Here is a 21,618-nt window from a genome sequence, read left to right on the forward strand (position 1 = left end):
TAATTAATAGTTAATCAACTACTTTAGCCTAAATGCTCCATAAATGAATATATTATAACCGTCCCATATGTTTTTTTTATTTATATAAAAATGAATAACCTTTAGTGCTCTTTATATCGGAATATTCGGAGAGATTAGAACAGAGGATATTCAGAAAATTGTTAGTATTGTATTCATGAAAACATCAATAGTCACCAAATTTTCACGTTGAAATTATTCTTCTATTAAAAATTCGAAATTAAGAATATGATTCTATTTCTGTGATAGTAGACATATGTGCTCAGTCTATTTCGTTGTATAGATTCTAGACCATTCTAATGAATATGAATGTGAATGAGTTATGGTATTTTTGCACTCTTTTACGGCACCGACAGTTTCATTTTGCTTCCATCTTAAAACGGTGACTGACAATTCCCACCACCGTTACATGATTTTCCGCTACACTTTTTGACCATGCAAATGCAATACCTCCAATTTCAGTTTTGAAAAAGTCTGAAAATATCATTGAATAATTAAATTTATACATTTTCCATATGGGAGTTACATAAGAAAAACAAGTTACGTGAAACCGAAAACATGATATCTTTTGGAATTTTGGCTATATGCACTTGACTCGGGTTAGTCTTTTAAGGCTTTTCTTGTGATTCACGAGCATGAAAGAAACTAAAGTGTGATATTACTTTACTATTGAGAGAGAAAGTCGAGCGAGTATGATACACGCGCGGCGATTTTTTCTCTCCCACCGTTTCTTCTTCTTCTGACCACAACCGCGTGCTCCGATCTGGGTCCTCCGTCAATTCCGGTGACTGCGAGGACCCTTTGGCCCATGGTTCTTCACTCGCGACTCTTTGCATGTTACCGGCGAAGCTGATGGACGAAGGGAGCAGTGGAGAGGAGAAGAATCCGCGAGACGCCGATGGCAAGAGCTCTGCCGGAGGAGTTGCTATGCGGAGTGGAAGAGGGAGATTCACGGCGACGAACGAGAGAAGAAGACAGATAGATCGGAGGATTGGAGATCTTGGAGGCTTCGCGGGATCGGTTACGATAGGGGAGGTAGTCTCCGATCCGGCGAAGCTAAACCACCGTCGAAGGCCCGCTTATCTACTCCCTGCTGCCTCTCTCTCTCACGACTGAGCGTGAAAACCTCCTCGACAAAAGGCAGATCGGATCTCTTCCTCCTTCCCAAAACGGCTCTACGGTGGCAGGACGGCAAACGGATCTTGGATCACCGTCTCTGTTCGGCTACCGTCGTCCAGGCTCACCGGAGGTCCTGTTCCGGCTGAGTATCCGTAAGTATGGGCGGCAGCTGCAAACGAGTTTTTCGTTCTGCAGATTAGGGTTTCATGGTTCCCGGTTAAGTTCGGTTTGTGAACCCGGCCGGTTTTGTTTCCATCGGTTTAGCTTTGGTTAACTGTAAATGAGTTGGACCCTAGGGATTTATGTATATGGGCCTACTCCGGAAATAGCCCATTGGACATTATATTTTATTAATTGAATACCCTTTAACAAAAAAAAAAAAAAAAAAAAAAAAAACTAAACTTGTAAACCGTTCATACCAAACCAAAGAAAAACGAATGGTATTCCGTTAGGCATTTAATTTACAAACCCGGAAAAATCAAACCAAAACCCGGTCTGGAACATTCCAAAATAGAGTTGATAGCGTTTGTATAAAAACGCGTCTGCGTTTAGATAGTTGAAAGATATTTTGTTGGGAGAAAAAAAAAAAACGCGCGTGATTAAAATGTACCGTCCAAGTGGGTTCCTAAGAGACCGTACAACTCTCACTCTCTCACGGCGACGCTATACCAATCTCCTGACACGTCTCTTCTCCTTCTCCCTCTCTTCTCTTTTTAATACTCCCCCGAGCTCCCTCACACCTGAACCACGACTCCAATAGCAGCCATGACGACGTGTCAGACCATAAACGCAAATGCTATCGCCGCACCGTCTCCTTCTGGTATGATCTTTCGTAGTGGCTTTCGAGATTTTGTCCCGATTGATAAGAGGCTTGTTAAATCAAGCTCTCGTGGCTTGAAAATACCGTCGAGGACAATGAGTTTTAGGTCTCCGGGGAGATTCTTCTCTTCGCGCGTCGCGTCTGCTGTAACATCGAGTTCTACGAATAGATTTGAAGCTTTAGAAGAGGGGATTGAGAAGGTAAAAGTGGGTTCATTTCAAATTTCATCGAATCTTTGATTGATCGATACAAAATCTGATTTTTTTTTTTTTTTTTTTAACTAGGGGTTTGAATGTGTGTGGTCATAGTTTAAAGCTGAGATTTTTATAGGAATTTGAATTGGTCTGCTCATTGTTTAAAGCTGAGGTTTTTGTATAGGGATTTGAATGGGTCTGTTCATAGTTAGCTGAGTTTATTAGAGGGTTTGAAGGTAGCAAAAGGGTTGATTCCAAAGATCATCAACTCGAATGATTGATGTTCGACAAAATCTTGTAAAAGCTGAGTTTTTTTGCAAGGGATATGAATGAATGGCCTAACGATTATTGCGTGATTTATGTTTAAATTTTCAGGTAATTTATAGTTGTCGATTCATGACGTTTCTTGGAACATTAGGATCGTTGCTGGGATCGGTTCTCTGTTTCATCAAGGTCAAAGCCACTGCAGCTTATTTATCTCCTTGCTCTTTCTGGTTTAAGCTACAACTAAAATGAAACATTGTGGAATATGCATAAGCTAGTTCTTGTCCTAAATCTTTTTGGAGTGTAATTATGTCTCTCTTTTTGCAACTCACAGAAGAAACATATTATATAATATATAGTTTCTATTCTGCTGGCTCTTTAACATTTGATCGGTGCAGGGATGTATGTATGTTGCAGACTCGTTTTTGCAGTATTCAGTGAATCGTGGGAAGGTGATATTACTTTTGGTTGAGGCCATAGGTAAGAGTGTTTGTCTTTGTTTCAGATTAAGAACATTATATTGTACGCCTTAAACCTTGTTGATGTGATGCTGATGCTGATGATATATACGAATATTTGTAGATATATATCTCCTAGGAACTGTGATGTTGGTATTTGGACTGGGACTTTACGAGCTGTTCATTAGTAATCTCGACACTTCAGAATCGATTTCACACGATAATGCTTCCAATAGATCGAGTCTCTTTGGCATGTTCACACTAAAGGTTTGCTCCTTTTATAAACCAATCTCCATCTATATATATAATTGATCAAGACCTCATTTTTGGTTCATATAATAATATATTTTCTCCAACGGTTTATTTTGCCCCTCCAGGCGCGACCTCAATGGTTAGAAGTGAAATCGGTTAGTGAACTGAAAACAAAGTTGGGACATGTAATAGTGATGCTACTTTTGATTGGTTTGTTTGACAAGAGCAGGAAAGTAGCCATAACTTCAGTCACGGATTTGTTATGTATCTCTGTCTCTATCTTTTTTTCTTCTGCTTGTCTCTTCTTGCTCTCTAGGCTCCATGGGTCACATTGAGTTAATGGTGTTGTCCCTTAACAATAGAAACTTTGTATATGATGTGTATAATAATGCTAGCAAAGTTTCACTCTCTTTTTTTATATACACTAATATTTGGTTTATAAAAAAGAGAAAAGACCTACTTGTACGTCGTCCGTACTTGTATCCCTTACTTGAATGAATACGTCGTTATACGTGTCCTAAGCTTTTTGTACTGTTACTTTCTTCATTTAATGGTTAATCAAATTAAGCATCAGACATCAAATGTTTTACAGAAACCCGTTACATATGACATCTTCTTTAGAAACCTTAATGTAATTTACTAACTTAAACCCAAAAATGTTGCGGAATAAACAGAAAACTTGAACCAGACGTTATCTTTAACCAGTTGGTTGAGAGTCGTATGTCTTTGTTCAACTCTTTACAGAAAATAATCTTTCAAAATTATAATATGTTCAAAATTTGAAATGATATACGTGTGACACAACACATTAAATGTGTAAAGATCTTTAGCAATCAATCATATCAGAATTGAAGTGTTTATTATATACATATACAACTACTAATTAAAAAAAAAAACTTAACAATACATTTCTGATTGGGTATGAAATTATGAATAAGAGTTTCCAACAACCATACCCGTACCCATAAGTATATCGTCCTCCAAACTACTCATATAGTTATTATATCTTAAGAACTCGGAACAAGTTGATCAAGATGAATAAATACCCAATCGGAAACAAACTCTATTTTTTTTCGAAACTTCTACGCAACAACTAACGGAAAGTACTGTATCCCTGTGTCACTGTGTGTGTACAAGAGTGCACACTTCTGAAAGAAAACATTTAAGCACGTTCAAAAATAGGAGATCATAAATTTTATTAAATTCCATCTACCAGTCAGCAACTTGCATTGGACAATCGATTCGATGATATCAATGCACCTATAATTTACATTAAAAAGGGTAAAGATAAACCTCTAAATCTGGGGGAGGAAATGAGAAACTTATAATGAATGATGATAATTATGAGGGACAGGTATTGTTAACTGTACTGTCTTCTACATTCAATTCTTTTGTTTTTGTCTAAAAAGGGTCCAGTTTGGTACCTTGATCACTCAGTGGTTGGGCCCTTTTATGATCTCTGCACTTTCTTGATTCTATCATATTTTTGAACATTGTCAAAAAAAAACTTGATGTAATTGATATTAATCATTCAATACTACTATGATTTTATCATTCCTTTTGATATCTTGAGACATTCGCACATGGGTGAATCAGACATTCACTTATTTACTAGTTAGTTTAATTGTTTAGTATGATAATCAGCTTTTATCATATAAAAAAAGTTAGAACAAAGATATGTGAGTGTGATAGAAACAAAAACGTTTTTACAAGTGAATGTAACAGAAACGTTTGAAAAAGACCCAAACCAAAATGAAACAGAAACGTTTTGTCAGTTTTATTCATAGACTCACCGATCTATATATTATCTTTCTATATATAACATGTTGTGATCCATATATTTCGTTCATTGATAGACATCATGTCATGATCACTTAGTAATCACTTGCAACACAAATCTTTACGTAGTTGGAACTACTAGCCGTCGTGATTCTGTTTTGATTATTTATTACAAGTAAAGTGGATATGTATAAACAATTTAATACTTTTATAAAAACTATGAAAAAGTCAAAGGTAAATATACTGATTTTGGAAAGAGTAAATTACACTCCATCTGGCTAGTCTAATACTACCCATCCTCTAATTTCTTTCATTTTTGTTTGTGGATTTTAGGATACATACGACTACGAATGACAAATAAGTTTTCGCAATACTGTACATATACATATCTATAAATATCAAAATTAAAATTAAACGTAAGATAATATGTCCTTAATTAATATATAATATTTCAGAAAGTTTGACTAGTTTAACAAAAATAAAAGGCTTGAATAAGAAAGATTAGTCGTAATTAGTGTTATTTTAAGAATGATATCCATGCTTTCTATAAAAAGAAAATCACAAGAATTTTTTTTTAATATATTGTGAAAACATACTTCAGAGCAAACCTGTCTTCTTGCCTGGTATCGGAATTTTCCTGCTGGTACCAACCTATTTGATATGGTTCATGTATCAATTAATATACATACATTCGTACATACAATATATTATACGCAAGTATGTTTGTATTTAAACCCCTTGGTCTCTATATAAATAAACACGACACGACATATACTTCAGTAGTACTAGACACAAATTTAAAGTTAAAATATTGAATAAATGGAAAACCAAAACAAAAGCTGCCTTGAGAAAGATCCGATGTCAGAGGCCAAATTAGACGTAGAAATTGGAAGCCTCCGGCAGAGAAAAGAAACGAAGCCGTTTTATGCAAACTCACTGACGCAGCGTGAGATGGAATCTTTAGTGGCGATCTGCGATACCTTGATACCCTCCATCGACGGCTCCGGTGTAGGACACGTGGATGATTCCGTCGCTGAGTATTTCTCCGCCTCCGCTTCTCAGACCGGAACTCCAGACCGCGTAAGTGCTATTAACATACATGCATGGCCATATATATAGAAGATATCTACATAGATGATAGATCCCAAATATATACACATGCATGAACTGATGAACATATCATAAGACATGTACATATGCTTCCTCTACTTTTTATGGACATAAGTTTTTGTTTTTTTTTTGTTTGTAATCTTTCTCGATCAAGATTCGTTTTTAAAATTAATTTTGTAGGTGTTTTACAAACGTTAAACCTTTTTTTTTTCTTTCTCAAAAGTGATGTATTTCCAGGATTTGACAACGTTAAACAACAGTTTTTACTGGTTAAACTATATATAATTGGATTACATGAAGTGATTAATTAGCAACTAGAGGGTTATATATTGAATCTGTTGAGTAGTTCCGTAATTATAGTTGCATATTGCTTGCATGTGTGAATCAGTACTTTTGTCGCTAAAAGAAGAATCAGTACTTTAGATGACAACAAAAAATCAGTACTCTCAGTGAAATATAGGTCCGACATATTTCGAGTACACCTAAAATTCCGTCATCACGCTTGCCATTGATGCCAAATATATCTTAAAATTAAATTTCAAAGAAATAAATTTACAATATATTATACTACTCCGATGACCAATTCTTTCTTTTTGTAAACCCTCCGATGACCAATTCAAATATTCCTTTTCGTGTCATAATTACATTGGCAAGTAAAAAAGTCAAAACAGATCGATACTTATCAGGTATATACGATGCTACGTACGTTATACTTCGTGTAATTAATTGATCTTGACTTTAGTCAATTTGGAGATTTTTTATTTATTATGTAACTGCTATGCAGTATCACATTACAATTAGAAAACTTTCAGTTAAGCTAGGCAGCGATATAAAATGTATAAGTTCCTTAAATCTGATTAGGTAGTAGTCGATTCAGAGCCTGCCATCAACATATCCATTACAAACTAGCGAGACTGGTTTGACCGCCTACTTGTTGGGCGATCCATACAATAAGAATAAGGAGCAAAAACATTTAGGGTCCAATTGTTTTAAACAAATACAATAGGAATAAAAAAAAAAATTATGCTAAATATATTAGTAAGAAGACTTTTAAATATTTCTTTCTGATTCATATTCATCCCATCCTTGTTATTTAAGTATATCATAAATTCAAAATAATAGGTGGCGAAGTTAATAAGTGAGAGACTTGACCACCCAAAAAAGTGGATACTAAGAGTTGCATTGTGGTTTCTCTCCACTTGGATCGGAAGTTTCATCTTGTGCGGTCGGAGAAGTTTCACCGGCGAGTTTCCTTACTTCCGGATATTCTGCCGGCTGCCGGCAAAACAGAGAGAAGATATTTTGCTCAATTGGTCTGCAAGCTATTTCTCACTCCTTAGAATGTTCTTTAAGTGCATCAAACTTATCACTGGCCTTGTCTTCTTCACTCAGGTAAAGTACTCAAATCTTAGTTACTCATTACAATTTCTTAATATTATATATGTACTCCTAATGTTTCTTTAAGTTTTATGTTTTATGATTTTTACACACTATATATCAAGTTTAAGCTTACTCTACTAACTTATCAAGATATTTCAGTTTTACATCTTATTCACTTCACATAGTATGAGAATATTGAAAATAAAACAAAATTTTACATAGAAGAATTTAACCATGAAGTCAAGGACATGAGTGAGTTGGTAATGACCTGGATGTAGTACTAGTGATTCTTAAATTTTGAGCCAAAATGCAAAATATCTATGTGACCATATATGGTTACGAGTTCTATATGTCCCAATGATTTACGTGTGGTGGACCTGTTGAAAAGTATTCTTCAAAGAGACTCATTAAACATGGAACTTGTCAACTGCTGACAACTGATATGCCATATAACTTCTATAACGAATTAAATTTCTAGTGATTTAATAACTTTCAGGTCGATGGAAAAGGAAGGAACTTGGCTTGGAAAGCAATTGGCTACAATGGTCCCAGCTTAGATGATAGTGATCTTCAAGAAGAACTAAATGAGAAGAAGAAGAAACCTGATGAGATCTTTGGACCACTTTACAATGGCATAGTCGATCTCAAAAGCCCTAGAGAAGTCGTTACAAAGAAGTTAACCGATCGCGGGTTCACAGTTTCAACTCCAAAGAAGATTCAAAAAGGATCATCTCTCTCTAACCGGGTGATGACAATCCGATGTGATGCTGTGGTGGTTGGATCCGGATCCGGTGGAGGAGTTGTAGCCGGAGTATTAGCCAAGGCGGGTTACAAAGTGTTGGTGGTGGAGTCAGGAAATTACTATGCAAGAAGCACACTTTCTTTACTTGAAGGGCAAGCTATGGAGGAGATGTACTTGTCCGGTGGGTTGTTAGCGACGTCTGATATGAACGTAGTGGTTCTCGCAGGGTCCACGGTCGGAGGTGGTTCTACAATCAATTGGTCCGCCTCGATCAAGACACCAGAACATGTGATGAATGAATGGGCAGAAAAGTCCAAACTCGAAATGTTCGGAAGTGATTCATATCGAGAGGCAATGGATGTTGTATGTAAGAGAATGGGTGTACAATGCGGATTTGTAGAAGAAGGGTTTAATAATGAGATATTGAGGAAGGGTTGTGAAGAATTAGGGTTACCGGTGAAGAATATTCCGAGGAATGCTCCATCCGATCATTACTGTGGGTTTTGTTGCTTGGGGTGCAAGAAAGGTCAAAAACAGGGGACTTCAGAGACTTGGCTTGTAGATTTAGTTGAATCTGGTAATGGTTTGATCCTTCCAGGTTGTGAAGTGATGGAAGTCTTGTACGAATGTGAACAGGGGAAGAAAAAGAAGAAGGCGAGTGGAGTTTCGTTTGCGTTTGGAGAAGAGATATACGTAGTGGAGTCTAGAGCGACGGTAGTAGCTTGCGGTGCACTTAAAACGCCGCATCTGTTGAAACGCAGCGGTTTGAAGAATGGTAACATTGGGAGAAACCTTTGCCTACATCCTGTTGTTATGGCTTGGGGATGGTTTCCAAAGGAAGATAAATGGCCGGAGAAGAAAAAAATGAGCTACGAGGGCGGAATAATGACCGCAATGTCTAGCGTTGTAAATGCAAAAACGCAGAGTTCATATGGCGAAACGGTGATCCAGACACCTGCTCTACATCCAGGAATGTTTTCAGGGGTCACTCCTTGGACATCAAGCAACGATTTCAAAACCCGAATGCTCAAATTCTCAAGAACCGCACACATTTTTGCGCTTTTGAGAGATAAAGGAACCGGAACTGTCAATTCCACGAGCTGCATTGACTACAACTTAAACGATGAAGATGAAGAGAGTCTACAGAAGGGTCTTGAGAGAGTCTTGAAGATTCTGGCCGCATCTGGAGCTGAGGAGATTGGGACACATAACTTAGAAGGTAAGAGTTTGAACCTTAGAACAGCGAGTGCGGTAGAGATTGAACGGTTTGTGAGAGAAGAGAGTTCAAAGCCGTTGAAGGATTTGTCAGGGCAGTTATGTTCAGCTCACCAAATGGGAAGTTGTAGGATGGGAATTAGGCCAGAGGACTCCGCAGTGAGACCAACAGGAGAGACTTGGGAGGTGGAAGGCTTATTCGTAGCGGACACAAGTGTTTTTCCGACGGCTTTAGGGGTTAACCCGATGGTCACCGTTCAGTCTATTGCTTATTGTATTGGACTTAACGTTGTAGATGTTCTTAAGAGGAAGTAATATATATATGGTCTCATCTGTTTTAAATAGAACTTAGTTTTAAATGAAATAACATTTTTCCATAACAATTGATTAACTTTATGTTAAGAATTTCTTTCTCAAGTACCAAGTAGCGATAAAACCATTTCTTTTATTCAAAAAATAATTATTAGTAAAACAATAGCAAATTGTTTAATAAGAAAACAGAGATGAGAAAAATGTATGATACTTCCTACACTAGTAGGGCAATAGATGATATGAAATACAAATCAAACAAAACAAAACAAAAAAATATAGAAAAACTTTCAACTCTTATAACTAGGGAAGGCTTAATCTATATATAGACCATGGCACCATGCCATTATTATGTTTTTGTTCTTTTTATAAAGGTCACACATTGACCTCGCCTTTAGTAAACGCAAATCATATCTGTTTCCATAGAATGGTTTTGAAATATATATCATTTAATATTATAGTAATATTCTCCCCTCTTTTATTTCCATATTCATCAAGAATTTGCTTCACATATCCAAAATTTTAAGATTTCTGTTGAACTTGTATTATACGCCATAATCTATTTTCTTTAAAATGGATTGGGAAAAATATCATTTGATACAATCAAGAATATATACTCCTCCTCTTTTTTCTTCCTCTTATATTATCTTGTTGGTGAAGAAGTTTCCTCAAGCCTATAAAATAAAAATAAAAATAAATGGAAAAACTCCTGAGAAATTGACTCAAACAGTTTAAAGTATAGCATTAATGTTGTAGAATTTTATACATCTATGTAAGTGCGTCCGATTGATTTATTCCATTAAGGCACAAAATCATTAGAAACTATGCACAACCTTTATCTCTACTCAGTCGTGTTCTCTCTTGGTCTTGTTTCCTTCGTCACATGTTTCGCCGCCGAGTTCAAGAAGACAAAGGTACGATGACATAAACTAACTTTCCATCAGAATATTATCTTTCTTTTTTTTTTTGTGTGTTTCTTAATCGACAAAGTCGAAGCAAGTTTCCTGAAATATTCCAATTGTGTATATATAGAAAGAAGATATTCGATGGGACACAGAGAGGAACTGCTATATACCAGAAAGCCATGCGTTTGGGCTCGGATCAGCTGCTGTTCTTTGCTTTTGTCTTGCTCAGATCGTTGGAAACATAGCTGTCTTCCGAAATCACCGGACAAGAAGTAAAAGAGAAGATGATTACAAGATTACCGATCTTAGTTTACCCACCGTTCTTTTGCTCCTTTCCTGGTATGATATTTTACTCTCTTAACTTTTGTTTGTTTTGGTTCTCATCATCTAATTTAACCAAGAATCCCCAAAACACCTCGTACTGAACTTGTAAGTATGAGTGAGTAATTCGGTTTGGTTTTTCTGGTTTGGTATAAACTAAAACCAAATAAAACCATTTGTATATTGGTTTGGTTCGCTTTCCGGTTTGGTTGTTTAAGTTTTGTTTTGGACTAGGTTCGGCTTTAGTTCAATAATATCTTAAATTTTAAATATATCATGAGTTCATTAATATTTTACTTGTGTAGTACTATGAATAAAACGTAAAATTTGGACTGTTTGGGTTAGGTGACACTAAAATTGGTTTCCACTAAATCATTATGTTTGGTTCGGTTAGGTTCGATTTTAAGGTCGAGAGTTTTATATATGATGTAACATCCAAGATCTTAGAAAGAAAGGATCTCTAAGATTAGTTTCTTATTTCTCTTCTCTTTCTTACCTATGTGTCAGGTCCAATTTTGTGGTAGTGGTTTTGATTCTGAGTACTGCAATAAGCATGAGCCGAGGTCAAGCTTATAGAGAAGGATGGCTCGAGGGAGATTGTTATCTGGTCAAAGACGGTGTCTTTGCAGCTTCCGGCTGCTTAGCCATCCTTGGACTTGGAGCCGTGACCATATCAGCCACTAGGATCAAAGTAAAGAAACAACAACTTGTGAAAGTCTTAATCAAAGACCCAAACCAGGAACAAAAAAGATCAATAGAAGAAGAACAAAAACATGATGAGTACCAAACAAACAAGTCAGAAACTGTCGTGTACTTGGTGGAAGAAGCGTCGTCCACTAATATAAGCAGAATATAAATAAAATAAATGATGTAAAGCAAAAGGAGAAACAAAGGATTTGTTATTATTTACAAAGTTGTATATAATTAATTGGTTAACGCACTTATATTGGGAATGTTCAATGGACATAGCACCCGTCAACCACTTAAGGTCACAAAGGATACCAATTAAAGAGTGTCATGACAACTTGTGTATAATAATTATGCATCATATATGGTATTTTCTTCTTTATCTCAACTTATGACTGACGATTAGGAAGATTCGTTCCCAGTTATAAGTTATAACCCCACAAGCACAACTAGTGGGCTACATAACTCTGACTAACTTACAAGTTATACAACACATAAGATAATGAAAAGAAGACTTCACGCGTGTGAGAGATACCCCCACCCAGGACCAATATACCTAGTCAACCCTAGTTGACCTATTCAGATTTAAGTAAAAAACATAATATGGAAAACTAGAAAATAAGACAGTAAAGACCGGTACGTACATATGTTTTGAAGACATATCAGTGTTTGCTATAGAAGAAGAAAATAAATCAACATTCTCAATCCTTAGTAAAAAGACAATGATATGTGCCACAAAAGATATCGACTCAAAAAAAAAAAAAATGTTAAAACCAACAGAGATAAGTCAGCAAGGTGTATTGTAATTGAAGGCTCCTCTGTAAGTAATTTCCAAATACCTGAAAAGATGAAGTTACTAAAATTGTGAATAAAAGAACATCTTCTTAATAGTGAGAGGGAGAGAGATGCTCAGTACTCTTTCTCGTAGCTTGGAATTTACTTAAATCTTTCAGTGGATATCTAAGGTAAAAAGGTGTCAAACAAACCTCGGTATGCTTCACAGGTCTCGCAATAGGCTCAAACGCGAAATCATGTAAGAAGGATCGTCAACATTATAAGCAGGCTGCAAAATAAAAAACAATAACAGATGTTGCAATACCAAAATTAGTTAATAGTCAAGAACTTGAACATCTGACATCAAAGCGATCTCTACTAAACTAAGCTAGAGATATTATATCACCTTGGCTTGCAATATCTTCTTTCTTGTTTCTGGGAGGACCCCATATGTTGTACTGTTTGAAGTTCCTAGTATCAAACCTAATTCCTTTATAGTTCTACAACCAAAAGACAAGTGAAATAGTTATGGCATGGTGGTGCATAAGGGATACAAAACAAACATCATAATAATAAAGAGAGTCATGAGATTACCTGTGGAGCCGGCGGAAACGTGGTGAAAAAGCTTTGATCATCAGTTGCAGCAAACGTCAGCTCGGAGGCAGATGAGTGATGAGGCCAATACGGCGATGTCGCAGCGTTCATTGGAGCTTGATTAAGTACGTTATAAGGCATAGACATAGACTGGTAAACATAAGGGTTATAGAAGTTTGATGAACCGGGAAACTGTGGTTGAGAAGCAATGCGAACTCCATCATTGACTGATCCCATAACTGAGACAGCATTAGAATCTATCATCATAGCTTGCGGTTTGATGATGTTTTCACTAGATATCAACGGAAGTTTCTGATTTATCTTAGCACCGTTTCGATTGTTCGATGAGACAATCATAGGGAGTGGTGGTTTTGTAGCATGACAACATTTACTACATGCAGTTCCTCTTGCTAAACAATAACCACAACCCGTAAAGCTCGGAGGAGGCTTAACTATAATTTCCTGAAGATCAAATACATGAATTATTATATATATCTCTAACTCTAGTGGTGTTTATGCCTCACAAAATCAAATAAACACAATGTAAACTAACCTTAATGTCAGCTCCGCTGAAAAGAATGTAATCGTAAATTTTGTTAGAGGGATAATTTTGAAACTCCTTTTTGTTCCTTCCCTCTGGGCCATAACATATTACTGCACAAAACATTCAACCAACGAAAAGCCCTATATGTTATCTAAAGATTGCACCACAAGGAAAGAAACAAATCATGGAGGTTTTGGAATCGAAATCAGTACCGTTTTGGAGACCTAAAGTTGAATCTTGAAGATTGAGATGATAGAGAATGCCTTCGTAACGCAGTTCGTGGTTAGAAATCAGAGTGACAAAGCTTCCTAAGTACAACGATTCGACGGGATTATGTGGAGGAGTTGGCGAGGGATGTTGATAACTTTTAGTTTCCATTATTATTCTTCAGCCGAAGAATTTTACCGGAAAGAAATTAAGAAGAAGAAGAGAGGATTTTGCCGATTAGGGTTTTTGATCGCTTTGTCTTGCTCTATGGTTTGCGGTATTGTTTGTTCAAGATTTGAAATATTGCCTTTATAATGTTTTCGTTCTAAGCTGATGTATTTAAGTTCGTGGCGTATGCGTTACTTCATCTTTGGGCCAACGTGGACCGTGTCTGAACGTAAACCTTATTAGAGGCTTTAATTGGGCCTATATGATTTTTTTTAATCTTTAAAATACAGATATGAAATCACTGAATTGCTTTTTAATTAGGCGGTTTAACTGAAAAACAAAAAATAAAGAAAAACTTTTAGGTATAATTACAATTTTATCGGAAAGGTTTGAATTAAAAAATTTTACCCCATAAAAATGGAAAAAGACTCTCTCTGTCCCGACTATCGAGATCTCACATCACACCACCCTCTCTGGCGCCGGTAAAGCTTTTGCTTGCCGGCATCGGGACTTCATTCTCTTCTCTATGCTCTGTTTCCCAAAGCTCTCTTCTTTTGTTTCTGGCCAATTTCTCAATCGGTTCATCCCACCACATGCACCCCTAAGTTCGACGGCGGCTTGTTCACTTCGACGACGAGAGAAGAGAGGTGCCTTCCGATGAATCCCATCTCGCTTCAACCTCGTCGCATCCTTTCTCCGTCGAACCCGATACCAAGAGAACCCTCCTTAACCGGCTGGGCTCCAATTTCCGATTTTGACGTAGATCTACTTGTTTTGCTCAGATCTAAAGAAACTGGTTCTCTCTTGGTCTCCTTTGAAGTCTTCCCTCTCTGGATCCCATCATCGGTTCTGGTCTCCACCCCCCTCGCTACGCTTCACCCAAAACTTTCCAGCACCATCTGTGAGCTCTCGGAAAGATTCTTGTCCAAAGGGTTCCGTCTGATACTTGCTCCGGTTATGACAAAGGTGAGGGCTGACGGCGGCGCAATCCTAACCTCTCTTGGTGCTCCCCGTTTGACCTACCCCTCTCACCAGCTGGACTTAGGCCCATTTCTAATCCCATTAAGGCCCATTTACAAAAGGTGCGATACAATTTTAATTCTCCTAAAGCCCAGGTTTGCTCCATCAATCTCTTATTTGTATTCCTTCTTTAGCGTATCTTTGTACCGAATCATGCTTCTACTTGTCCGAAGACTGCAATTAGAATATGATCGCTCAATGTCCCTATGTTGGTACAAAAACTATCTGAGAACCTTGCCTTTAGATTCACCTAGGGTTGGTACCCATGTTTGGATTAGCTTGAAATGTAACGGCATTATGACCCCTTCTCATAGACGATGGGGTTACCAAAACTTCTTCAAGTGCCATGCTCCTTCTCCCCTGTCCCCTGAACCTAGTCAAGAGATATCTTGCTTCTCTACGGATGTACCAGTGACCTCTGCTTGGTCAAGACGAGGTTACCTCGATAGCAGAACATTGGTTTCTTCAGAGTTGCCTGATATGTTTTGTCGGGGTCAGTCTATTCACCCTGTCCGGATGCTTGCTCTGTATAGCCATAGTTATGAATCTGACCCGACAGCTTGCTTGAACCTTACTCCTAAACCTTTTGATCCCCTATACCATCTACCGCCACTAGATAGAATGCTTGGGTCTGTTGACTTTTTCCAGGACCAAACTGATGACAAGCTTTGTGTGGAATTCATTTACCTCCATTGCCATTTGAGGGATGAGCCACCTGCTTCGTTACGGCTTGAATCCCATTCTCTTCGACTCCCGATTATTGCTTCTTCTAGATTCATGAGGCTTGTTCCAAAAGGCATGAAGGATTTTGATCCCATGCTCCTGAATCTCATGTTGGCGACAAACCCCATAAGTGTTTCCCCCGTGGAACAACCTTTCACTCGCTCAAACGCATTATCTGCTAGAGCCATCTATGATCACACGCTGGTCAAGGATTTCGTGAAGCCTCACTTCGAATACGAATCCACTTTGGATCCAATAGACTTCTTAAAGATTGTAAAACCTTACCAGTTTGAAAATCCTTTTGTTAAGCTCATGGAACCTTTATCTTTAACTTTCTATGTCTGTTTTGTATCATGTTGTAAGAACACACCCGTTATTGGGAATTAATTGAATGAAAGAATCTTGTTTGCCAAAAAAAAAAAAAAACTTTTAGGTTTTGCTTTTAGTTTCATATGTTTGAATGTTTGATGTTATATAAATCAAATGTAGAAGCTTTTTGTTCTCATATATGTGTGTCTCTCTCGGACATATTTCTAGGTTGTTGTGAATTTGCATGAGACATTAATTAATTAGGTAACTGACTCTAAAAATCATTCAAGTTATCTTAATTTAATCATAAAAGCCTTTGATGTGTTATTCGTGGTGTGAACTTGGGTATCGCGTAGGCCGCTAAATCCACTTTGTTTACTATTATGCGTTTATGCCACTGACCTCTAATGTGTTAAGTCCACCATTTTTTATTTGAAATTCTGATTTTATTGTCATAATGACTCGAGCTCAGTATACATGTAATGGGAATAGCAAATAATGATTAAAAAAAACAGCGAAATATATACAAAGGTTAACAGGTTAATTTGCTTCAAAGGGTAAGTAAGCTATTAGGAATGTAAATAAAATATCAGAAAAGAAAGAGAAATTCTTTTAAATACCACTAATTTTTTTTTTCCAAAATACCACATTTTAGTTTTTTTTCTAAAAATACCATAAATTTTTTTTCCAAAATTACCACAAACATAAAAAAATTGAATTTTAAGGATGTAAAATTATTTTTTTTATGTTTAGGTTGACAAATTTAGTTTTAGGGTATAGTTTTTAGGGGTAGGGTTTAGTATTTATAATTTAGGAATTAGTTTTTAGTATTAGAATTTTAGTTCAATTATGTGGATTTTTTGGAAAAAATACATTTTAGTGGTACTTTTGGAAAAAAAATAAATTGTGGTATTTTTGGAATAAAAACCTATTTTAGTGGTATTTATGACAATTGCCCGAAAAGAAATCCAATAATATTGAATTAATTTATTTTTATTAGAAAGCAAAAAACATATCATCAAAGATGGAAAATGGTAACAAATTCGGATCAACTCCTAATAAAAAACAAGAAAAATGGAAAAGGTCAAACCAAAAGCATATTGTTGATCATTGCAACGACTGCAAACAACGCAAGACGGTATGAGACCAAGGGACTCTAAGCACAACGTCTTCCCATTCAACGTGACCCCAAATTTCACCGTCATGGCGCTTTTCAAGCATAATCATAGCACACCAAATATCCAGCGTTTTAATAAATGGATACACCGCTGGACCAACCCAAAACATTACGAGTTTTCCACCAAAATTACTTATTTCAGTAATATCAGATTTAAAATACCGATCAAGTTTTTTTTTTTTTTTTTGTTAAAAGGCTTTCAATTAAACTGGAAAATGAAAAATAAAAGTTTTACAAGGCCAGTAGGAAGCCCAATACATCTAAAACCCAAAGTTAAACCCAATACAACAGGAAACATAACTGAACCAGAGTAACCAATAATTAGAAACGAACCGATGGTTAGAATCAAACCAGTGATATGGTTGAAGAATTTAAACCGCCTGCCAGTACTCAATAATGGCATACGAAACGCATGGAGAGAGAGTGGAGCTTTGTAGAGATCGCAGGGGAGATTAGGGTTCCTTATGCTCTAGTTACCATAGACGTATCAATAGAGAACCAAAGATGGAGTAGAGATAGAGAGAGATCCTGATTACTGGCTCGAAAGCTCAATGCTTTGTTGCGGATGGTGGTGTCGATTTGATGAAGGAGAAGATCTGCAGATTTGAAGGAGTTTCGGTGTAGTCGGTGATTCCGTTCTGTCCAGATCGTGTAGATGACTGCCTGCCAAGCGATGAGTAGAAGCTTCTTGGCCACTCGTGTTCCTCTATAGCGTGTGAGAGAGTCAATCGTTTGAGTCCAGGAGGAGAAGGGTACAAAACTGCATCGCCGAGCAACCTCCGACCAGATCGCCCAAGTAAACTGACACTGATAGAAGATGTGATCTCGCGACTCAGGCATAGACGCACAGAGTAGACAGTGAGAGTCTACTTGAAGTCCCCATCTCAGGAGACGATCTCTTGTCGGACAGCGATCCAATACAAACAGCCAAGAAAGAAAGTTATGCTTCGGGATCCAACTTGAAAACCAGACGATGCTATGCCAGGGAACAGTAGTGAAAACACCCCTAAGAGCAGAGTAGATGGTACCAGTGTTGTGTCGAGACTTACAACAATCATCAATCCACCATTGGTAAGAGTCATCTTCCTCAGTTAATGTGATTGTTGAAAGTTCGATATGGACATTGACCTCAGTTAATGCCGATCAAGTTCACTTAAACCTTTGACCATTCTCCACTTTTCAAACTTTGTGTCATACCACCAGCAATTCTTTTGATTATAAGTGTAAACAAAGTTCTTCTTACTTGTCTTAACGTAAAGTTTTTCTGGATCCGCTTCGATCTTTTTAAGTGAAGAGAACTGGAGCTCAATGCCAGGATCCGGTAAAGGTTCCCAAGTTTGAGTCTCCAGGTAGAAAGCCTCTGCCCAATACAGAGATCCTGCTTCACATCCTCCTATTACATATATCTTCCCTTCATAGGAAAACATGAGAGCATTCCTACGAGGAACCATCATGCTAGGGGCCTTACACCATCTGCCAGCCAGCTTGTTGTAGACCGACATGTCGGTCGTGTTTTGTCCATGGATTTCGTATATTTCCGAACCAATAGTGTGGTAGAGTATTGGTAATCGAGGAGAATAGTTAGAGGGCATTGATACCAACAATTTTCCTGTACACTTGTCTTGGTTTGTGCATTGGGTTAAGGTTTGATGATCTGATGATCATTAGGATTTATCCAGAGACTGAACCATCTGTGAGAACAATGATAGGTGGTCGGCTGTAGGCAGATATAAAGACATTCTTCTCGGGTTCCAATGTGTAACTGCTCCATGTCGAGATCCTTGGAGAGGATGAGCGAGCGGAAGCTCTTAGAGATAAGAGAGACTTCTGCGTGGTACAATATTGGTATGCAAGCCAAGATACTCAAAACTATATCATCCGGTAATGACGAAAATGACGACTGAGATGGTGGCGGTGGAGGCTGTGGAAGAGGGTTTGACTCGTTCGGTGATTTCATATGGCCGGCGTTTTACTTGTAGTGGGATTAGGTTCTTTATAAAACCAACGTATTGTAAACTGCCTTAACTCATTGTAATTAAGGGCTATATATAACTTATTATATAAAGTTTGGTTCTTAAAGTTAGTAACTCACTAGATCATGACATGTGTCAGTTTTAACGATTAAATATCCAAGTTACTAACTCATCAGATCGTGACACGTGTCAATTTTAAAGATCAAAAATCACATATCAAAGTTAGTAACTCATCAAATCGTGAGACATGTCAATTTTAACGATCAGAAATCACAGTTTCAAGCTTAGTAAAACGATGCATAAGATAATTGCCAGATCGTGACAAGTGTCAGTTTTAACGATTAAATATCCAAGTTAGTAACTCATCAAATCGTGACACATGTTAATTTTAACGATCAAAAATCATATATCAAAGTTAGTAACTCATCAGATCGTGACACATGTCAATTTTAACTATCATAAATCACAGTTTTCAATTTTGGTAAAACGATGCATAAGATAATTGTAATCTTTTATATTAAAAAAAAAAACTTTGTTAATCCTAAAAGAAAAATGATTGTAGATACACCCCTCTATATAAGCAAAGAGATGATGACATATTTTTCACCAAACAAAATAATTTCGACTACCTTTGTTTTTCTTAGTAAAATTTTCTTCTTGATTTTTTATTAACCTTTTATTTGACACATCATTGTTCTTGAACAAGTATCTAAGGCAATTTGTTTGTTGTATAATCGCAACAACTATATAAAAAGATTCCTAGATAATACCATGTGTTTTCGTCGTCGTTTCTTTGAATTTTGTTTCATTTCTCAATTTCATAATGCATACTATATATGCAATCTTTGACTTTGAAATGTTAACAAAGTTTCTTATGCATAATAACTAAGATTTTTGGGATTAACAAATTTCTCACGGTGTTATTATTATTACTATTAATTTGCAGGACAAGTAGCATAAAAAAAAGAAGATGAATACACAAATGCAAGATAACAACATAGATTATATAACACTAGATCAACTAAACAGAAAGCGTTCTTATCGTCGAACGATAGTACGTCTTACAAGAAAGTGGGAAACAAGAATTTTTTTAAAAAACAATGAGCTCATTGGAATAAATTTTCTCATAAAATAGAAAAGGAATTAAGGAAAATATACAGAAAATTATTAATTTTAAAAAATGTAAATACTCATTTTTATATAAACATAGATCGTCTCATATTATTCATCTAATAAAATAATTTATTCAAGAGTATTGCTTTCAACTTTGTTCTATTGGTCAAACCTTTTTAATGAGAAAACAAATTTTCCTTATATTTTTAAACCAAAATATACGCCTACTTTCTACTTTCTCAGTTTGGAATATGTAAGATTAATATGTTGACCTAAAAAAAAATGGAAGATTAATAGATGCATCTTCTTTTTCTAATATTATATTTTAAAATATATTGTAGTAGTTTTAGATTGTTATATTTAATTTATATCTTCATCTTTGAATTATTTGAGATTCATATATTACCGTGCTTATAATTTTCTATTATTTTATTAATTATGTCAAATTAATTTTCTTCTAATTTCTCAACCTTGATTGTTTGGTCATAGACCTTTTTTTGTGCAAACATAATTGTTACCATTCGTTTAATCTCAAAAGGAGATAAAGAAGAGAAAGTCATCAACCTAATGGTTAGATAAAATAGGCTAATCAAACACAAGTCTACAACAAACATAGATAGATTGAAGACAGAGGCTACATCATAGTGTGTCAAAGAAACTTCCATGAACACATTGGAAATTTTAACATTAGCTACTATCAAAAGATTTTGTGACATTGGAAAAGGGTCTTTAATTTCATTGGTTGCTGGAGCAAGCCACATTGAGATAGCTAAAAGACGTGAACATGTTCTCTCTATATAGGAAGAAGGCAGAGTCAAGATTCTCTCTATGGTGGAGGAGGTTGCACGCAAGATTATCTCCCAAAGGGAGGAAGGTGTGAGAGGTTGGACGCAAGGTTATCTTCCCAAGGGAGAAAGGCGGAGTGAAGGTTTTCTCTTTGGTGGAGGAGGTTGGACGCAAGGTTCTCTCCATAAGGGAGGAGGGCAGAACAGTGGTTCTCTCTATGGTTAGTCATACACTATCGTAATGTAGCTAAAATTTTTAGTGATTGAACAAACTATGCAAAAGTGAAAGTAAAGAGACATATAATAATTGGATTAATTTGTTCATATAGATCTTTACTAGGTGGTGGTAAATAATATATTTGTAACATACAATATGCCTAGATGTAAAAAAGATACACTTTTAATGGTAACATACATAAAAGATTTATATATGGATATAAATCAGTGTATTATAGCAAAAAAAAAATAATAAATAATGTACACTAAATTTTAATATATTTTTATTAAATTTTATTTTATTTCTAAAATTTTAAACCCGCACATCGGGCGGGTCCTTATCTAGTATATATATTGTGACAACCCGTCCCGTGGACCCCGCTAGCCCACCACTAGCTGCCCCAACGGACCGTCCGTGGACCCTGCTAGCCCACTGCTAGCC

At 36.4% G+C, this 21,618-nt stretch overlaps 4 protein-coding genes and 1 pseudogene across 4 annotated transcripts; 3 read left to right on the forward strand and 2 right to left on the reverse strand.

Moving 5' to 3' along the window:
• The first annotated feature begins 1,695 nt into the window (after nucleotides 1-1,695).
• Nucleotides 1,696-3,535, forward strand: LOC104731632 (uncharacterized). The gene is made up of 5 exons (XM_010451061.3): nucleotides 1,696-2,157; nucleotides 2,527-2,604; nucleotides 2,814-2,895; nucleotides 2,998-3,140; nucleotides 3,251-3,535. Exons 1-5 carry the CDS (start codon nucleotides 1,903-1,905, stop codon nucleotides 3,458-3,460), a joined length of 768 nt encoding a protein of 255 aa, XP_010449363.1. The 5' UTR covers nucleotides 1,696-1,902; the 3' UTR covers nucleotides 3,461-3,535.
• Nucleotides 3,536-5,452: 1,917 nt separating this feature from the next.
• Nucleotides 5,453-9,734, forward strand: LOC104731633 (long-chain-alcohol oxidase FAO4A). Its single transcript, XM_010451062.3, has 3 exons — nucleotides 5,453-5,984; nucleotides 7,137-7,406; nucleotides 7,891-9,734. The coding sequence occupies exons 1-3, from the start codon at nucleotides 5,724-5,726 to the stop codon at nucleotides 9,664-9,666; spliced, it is 2,307 nt and encodes a 768-aa protein (XP_010449364.2). The 5' UTR covers nucleotides 5,453-5,723; the 3' UTR covers nucleotides 9,667-9,734.
• Nucleotides 9,735-10,011: 277 nt separating this feature from the next.
• Nucleotides 10,012-11,846, forward strand: LOC104731634 (protein MODIFYING WALL LIGNIN-2). Its single transcript, XM_010451063.3, has 3 exons — nucleotides 10,012-10,574; nucleotides 10,693-10,904; nucleotides 11,394-11,846. The coding sequence occupies exons 1-3, from the start codon at nucleotides 10,485-10,487 to the stop codon at nucleotides 11,740-11,742; spliced, it is 651 nt and encodes a 216-aa protein (XP_010449365.1). The 5' UTR covers nucleotides 10,012-10,484; the 3' UTR covers nucleotides 11,743-11,846.
• Nucleotides 11,847-12,625: 779 nt separating this feature from the next.
• Nucleotides 12,626-13,935, reverse strand: LOC104733488 (uncharacterized). The gene is made up of 5 exons (XM_010453065.2): nucleotides 13,698-13,935; nucleotides 13,495-13,595; nucleotides 12,942-13,403; nucleotides 12,754-12,847; nucleotides 12,626-12,636 (listed from the first exon to the last, which is right to left on the reverse strand). Exons 1-5 carry the CDS (start codon nucleotides 13,861-13,863, stop codon nucleotides 12,626-12,628), a joined length of 834 nt encoding a protein of 277 aa, XP_010451367.2. The 5' UTR covers nucleotides 13,864-13,935.
• A 3,084-nt stretch (nucleotides 13,936-17,019) lies between these two features.
• LOC109127942 (F-box/kelch-repeat protein At4g19330-like) lies at nucleotides 17,020-19,046 on the reverse strand (annotated as a pseudogene).
• Nucleotides 19,047-21,618: the final 2,572 nt, after the last annotated feature.

The sequence above is a fragment of the Camelina sativa genome, chromosome 12 (genome assembly GCF_030686135.1).
Source record: "Camelina sativa cultivar CO46 ecotype springtype chromosome 12, ASM3068613v1".
Taxonomy (NCBI): Eukaryota; Viridiplantae; Streptophyta; class Magnoliopsida; order Brassicales; family Brassicaceae; genus Camelina; species Camelina sativa.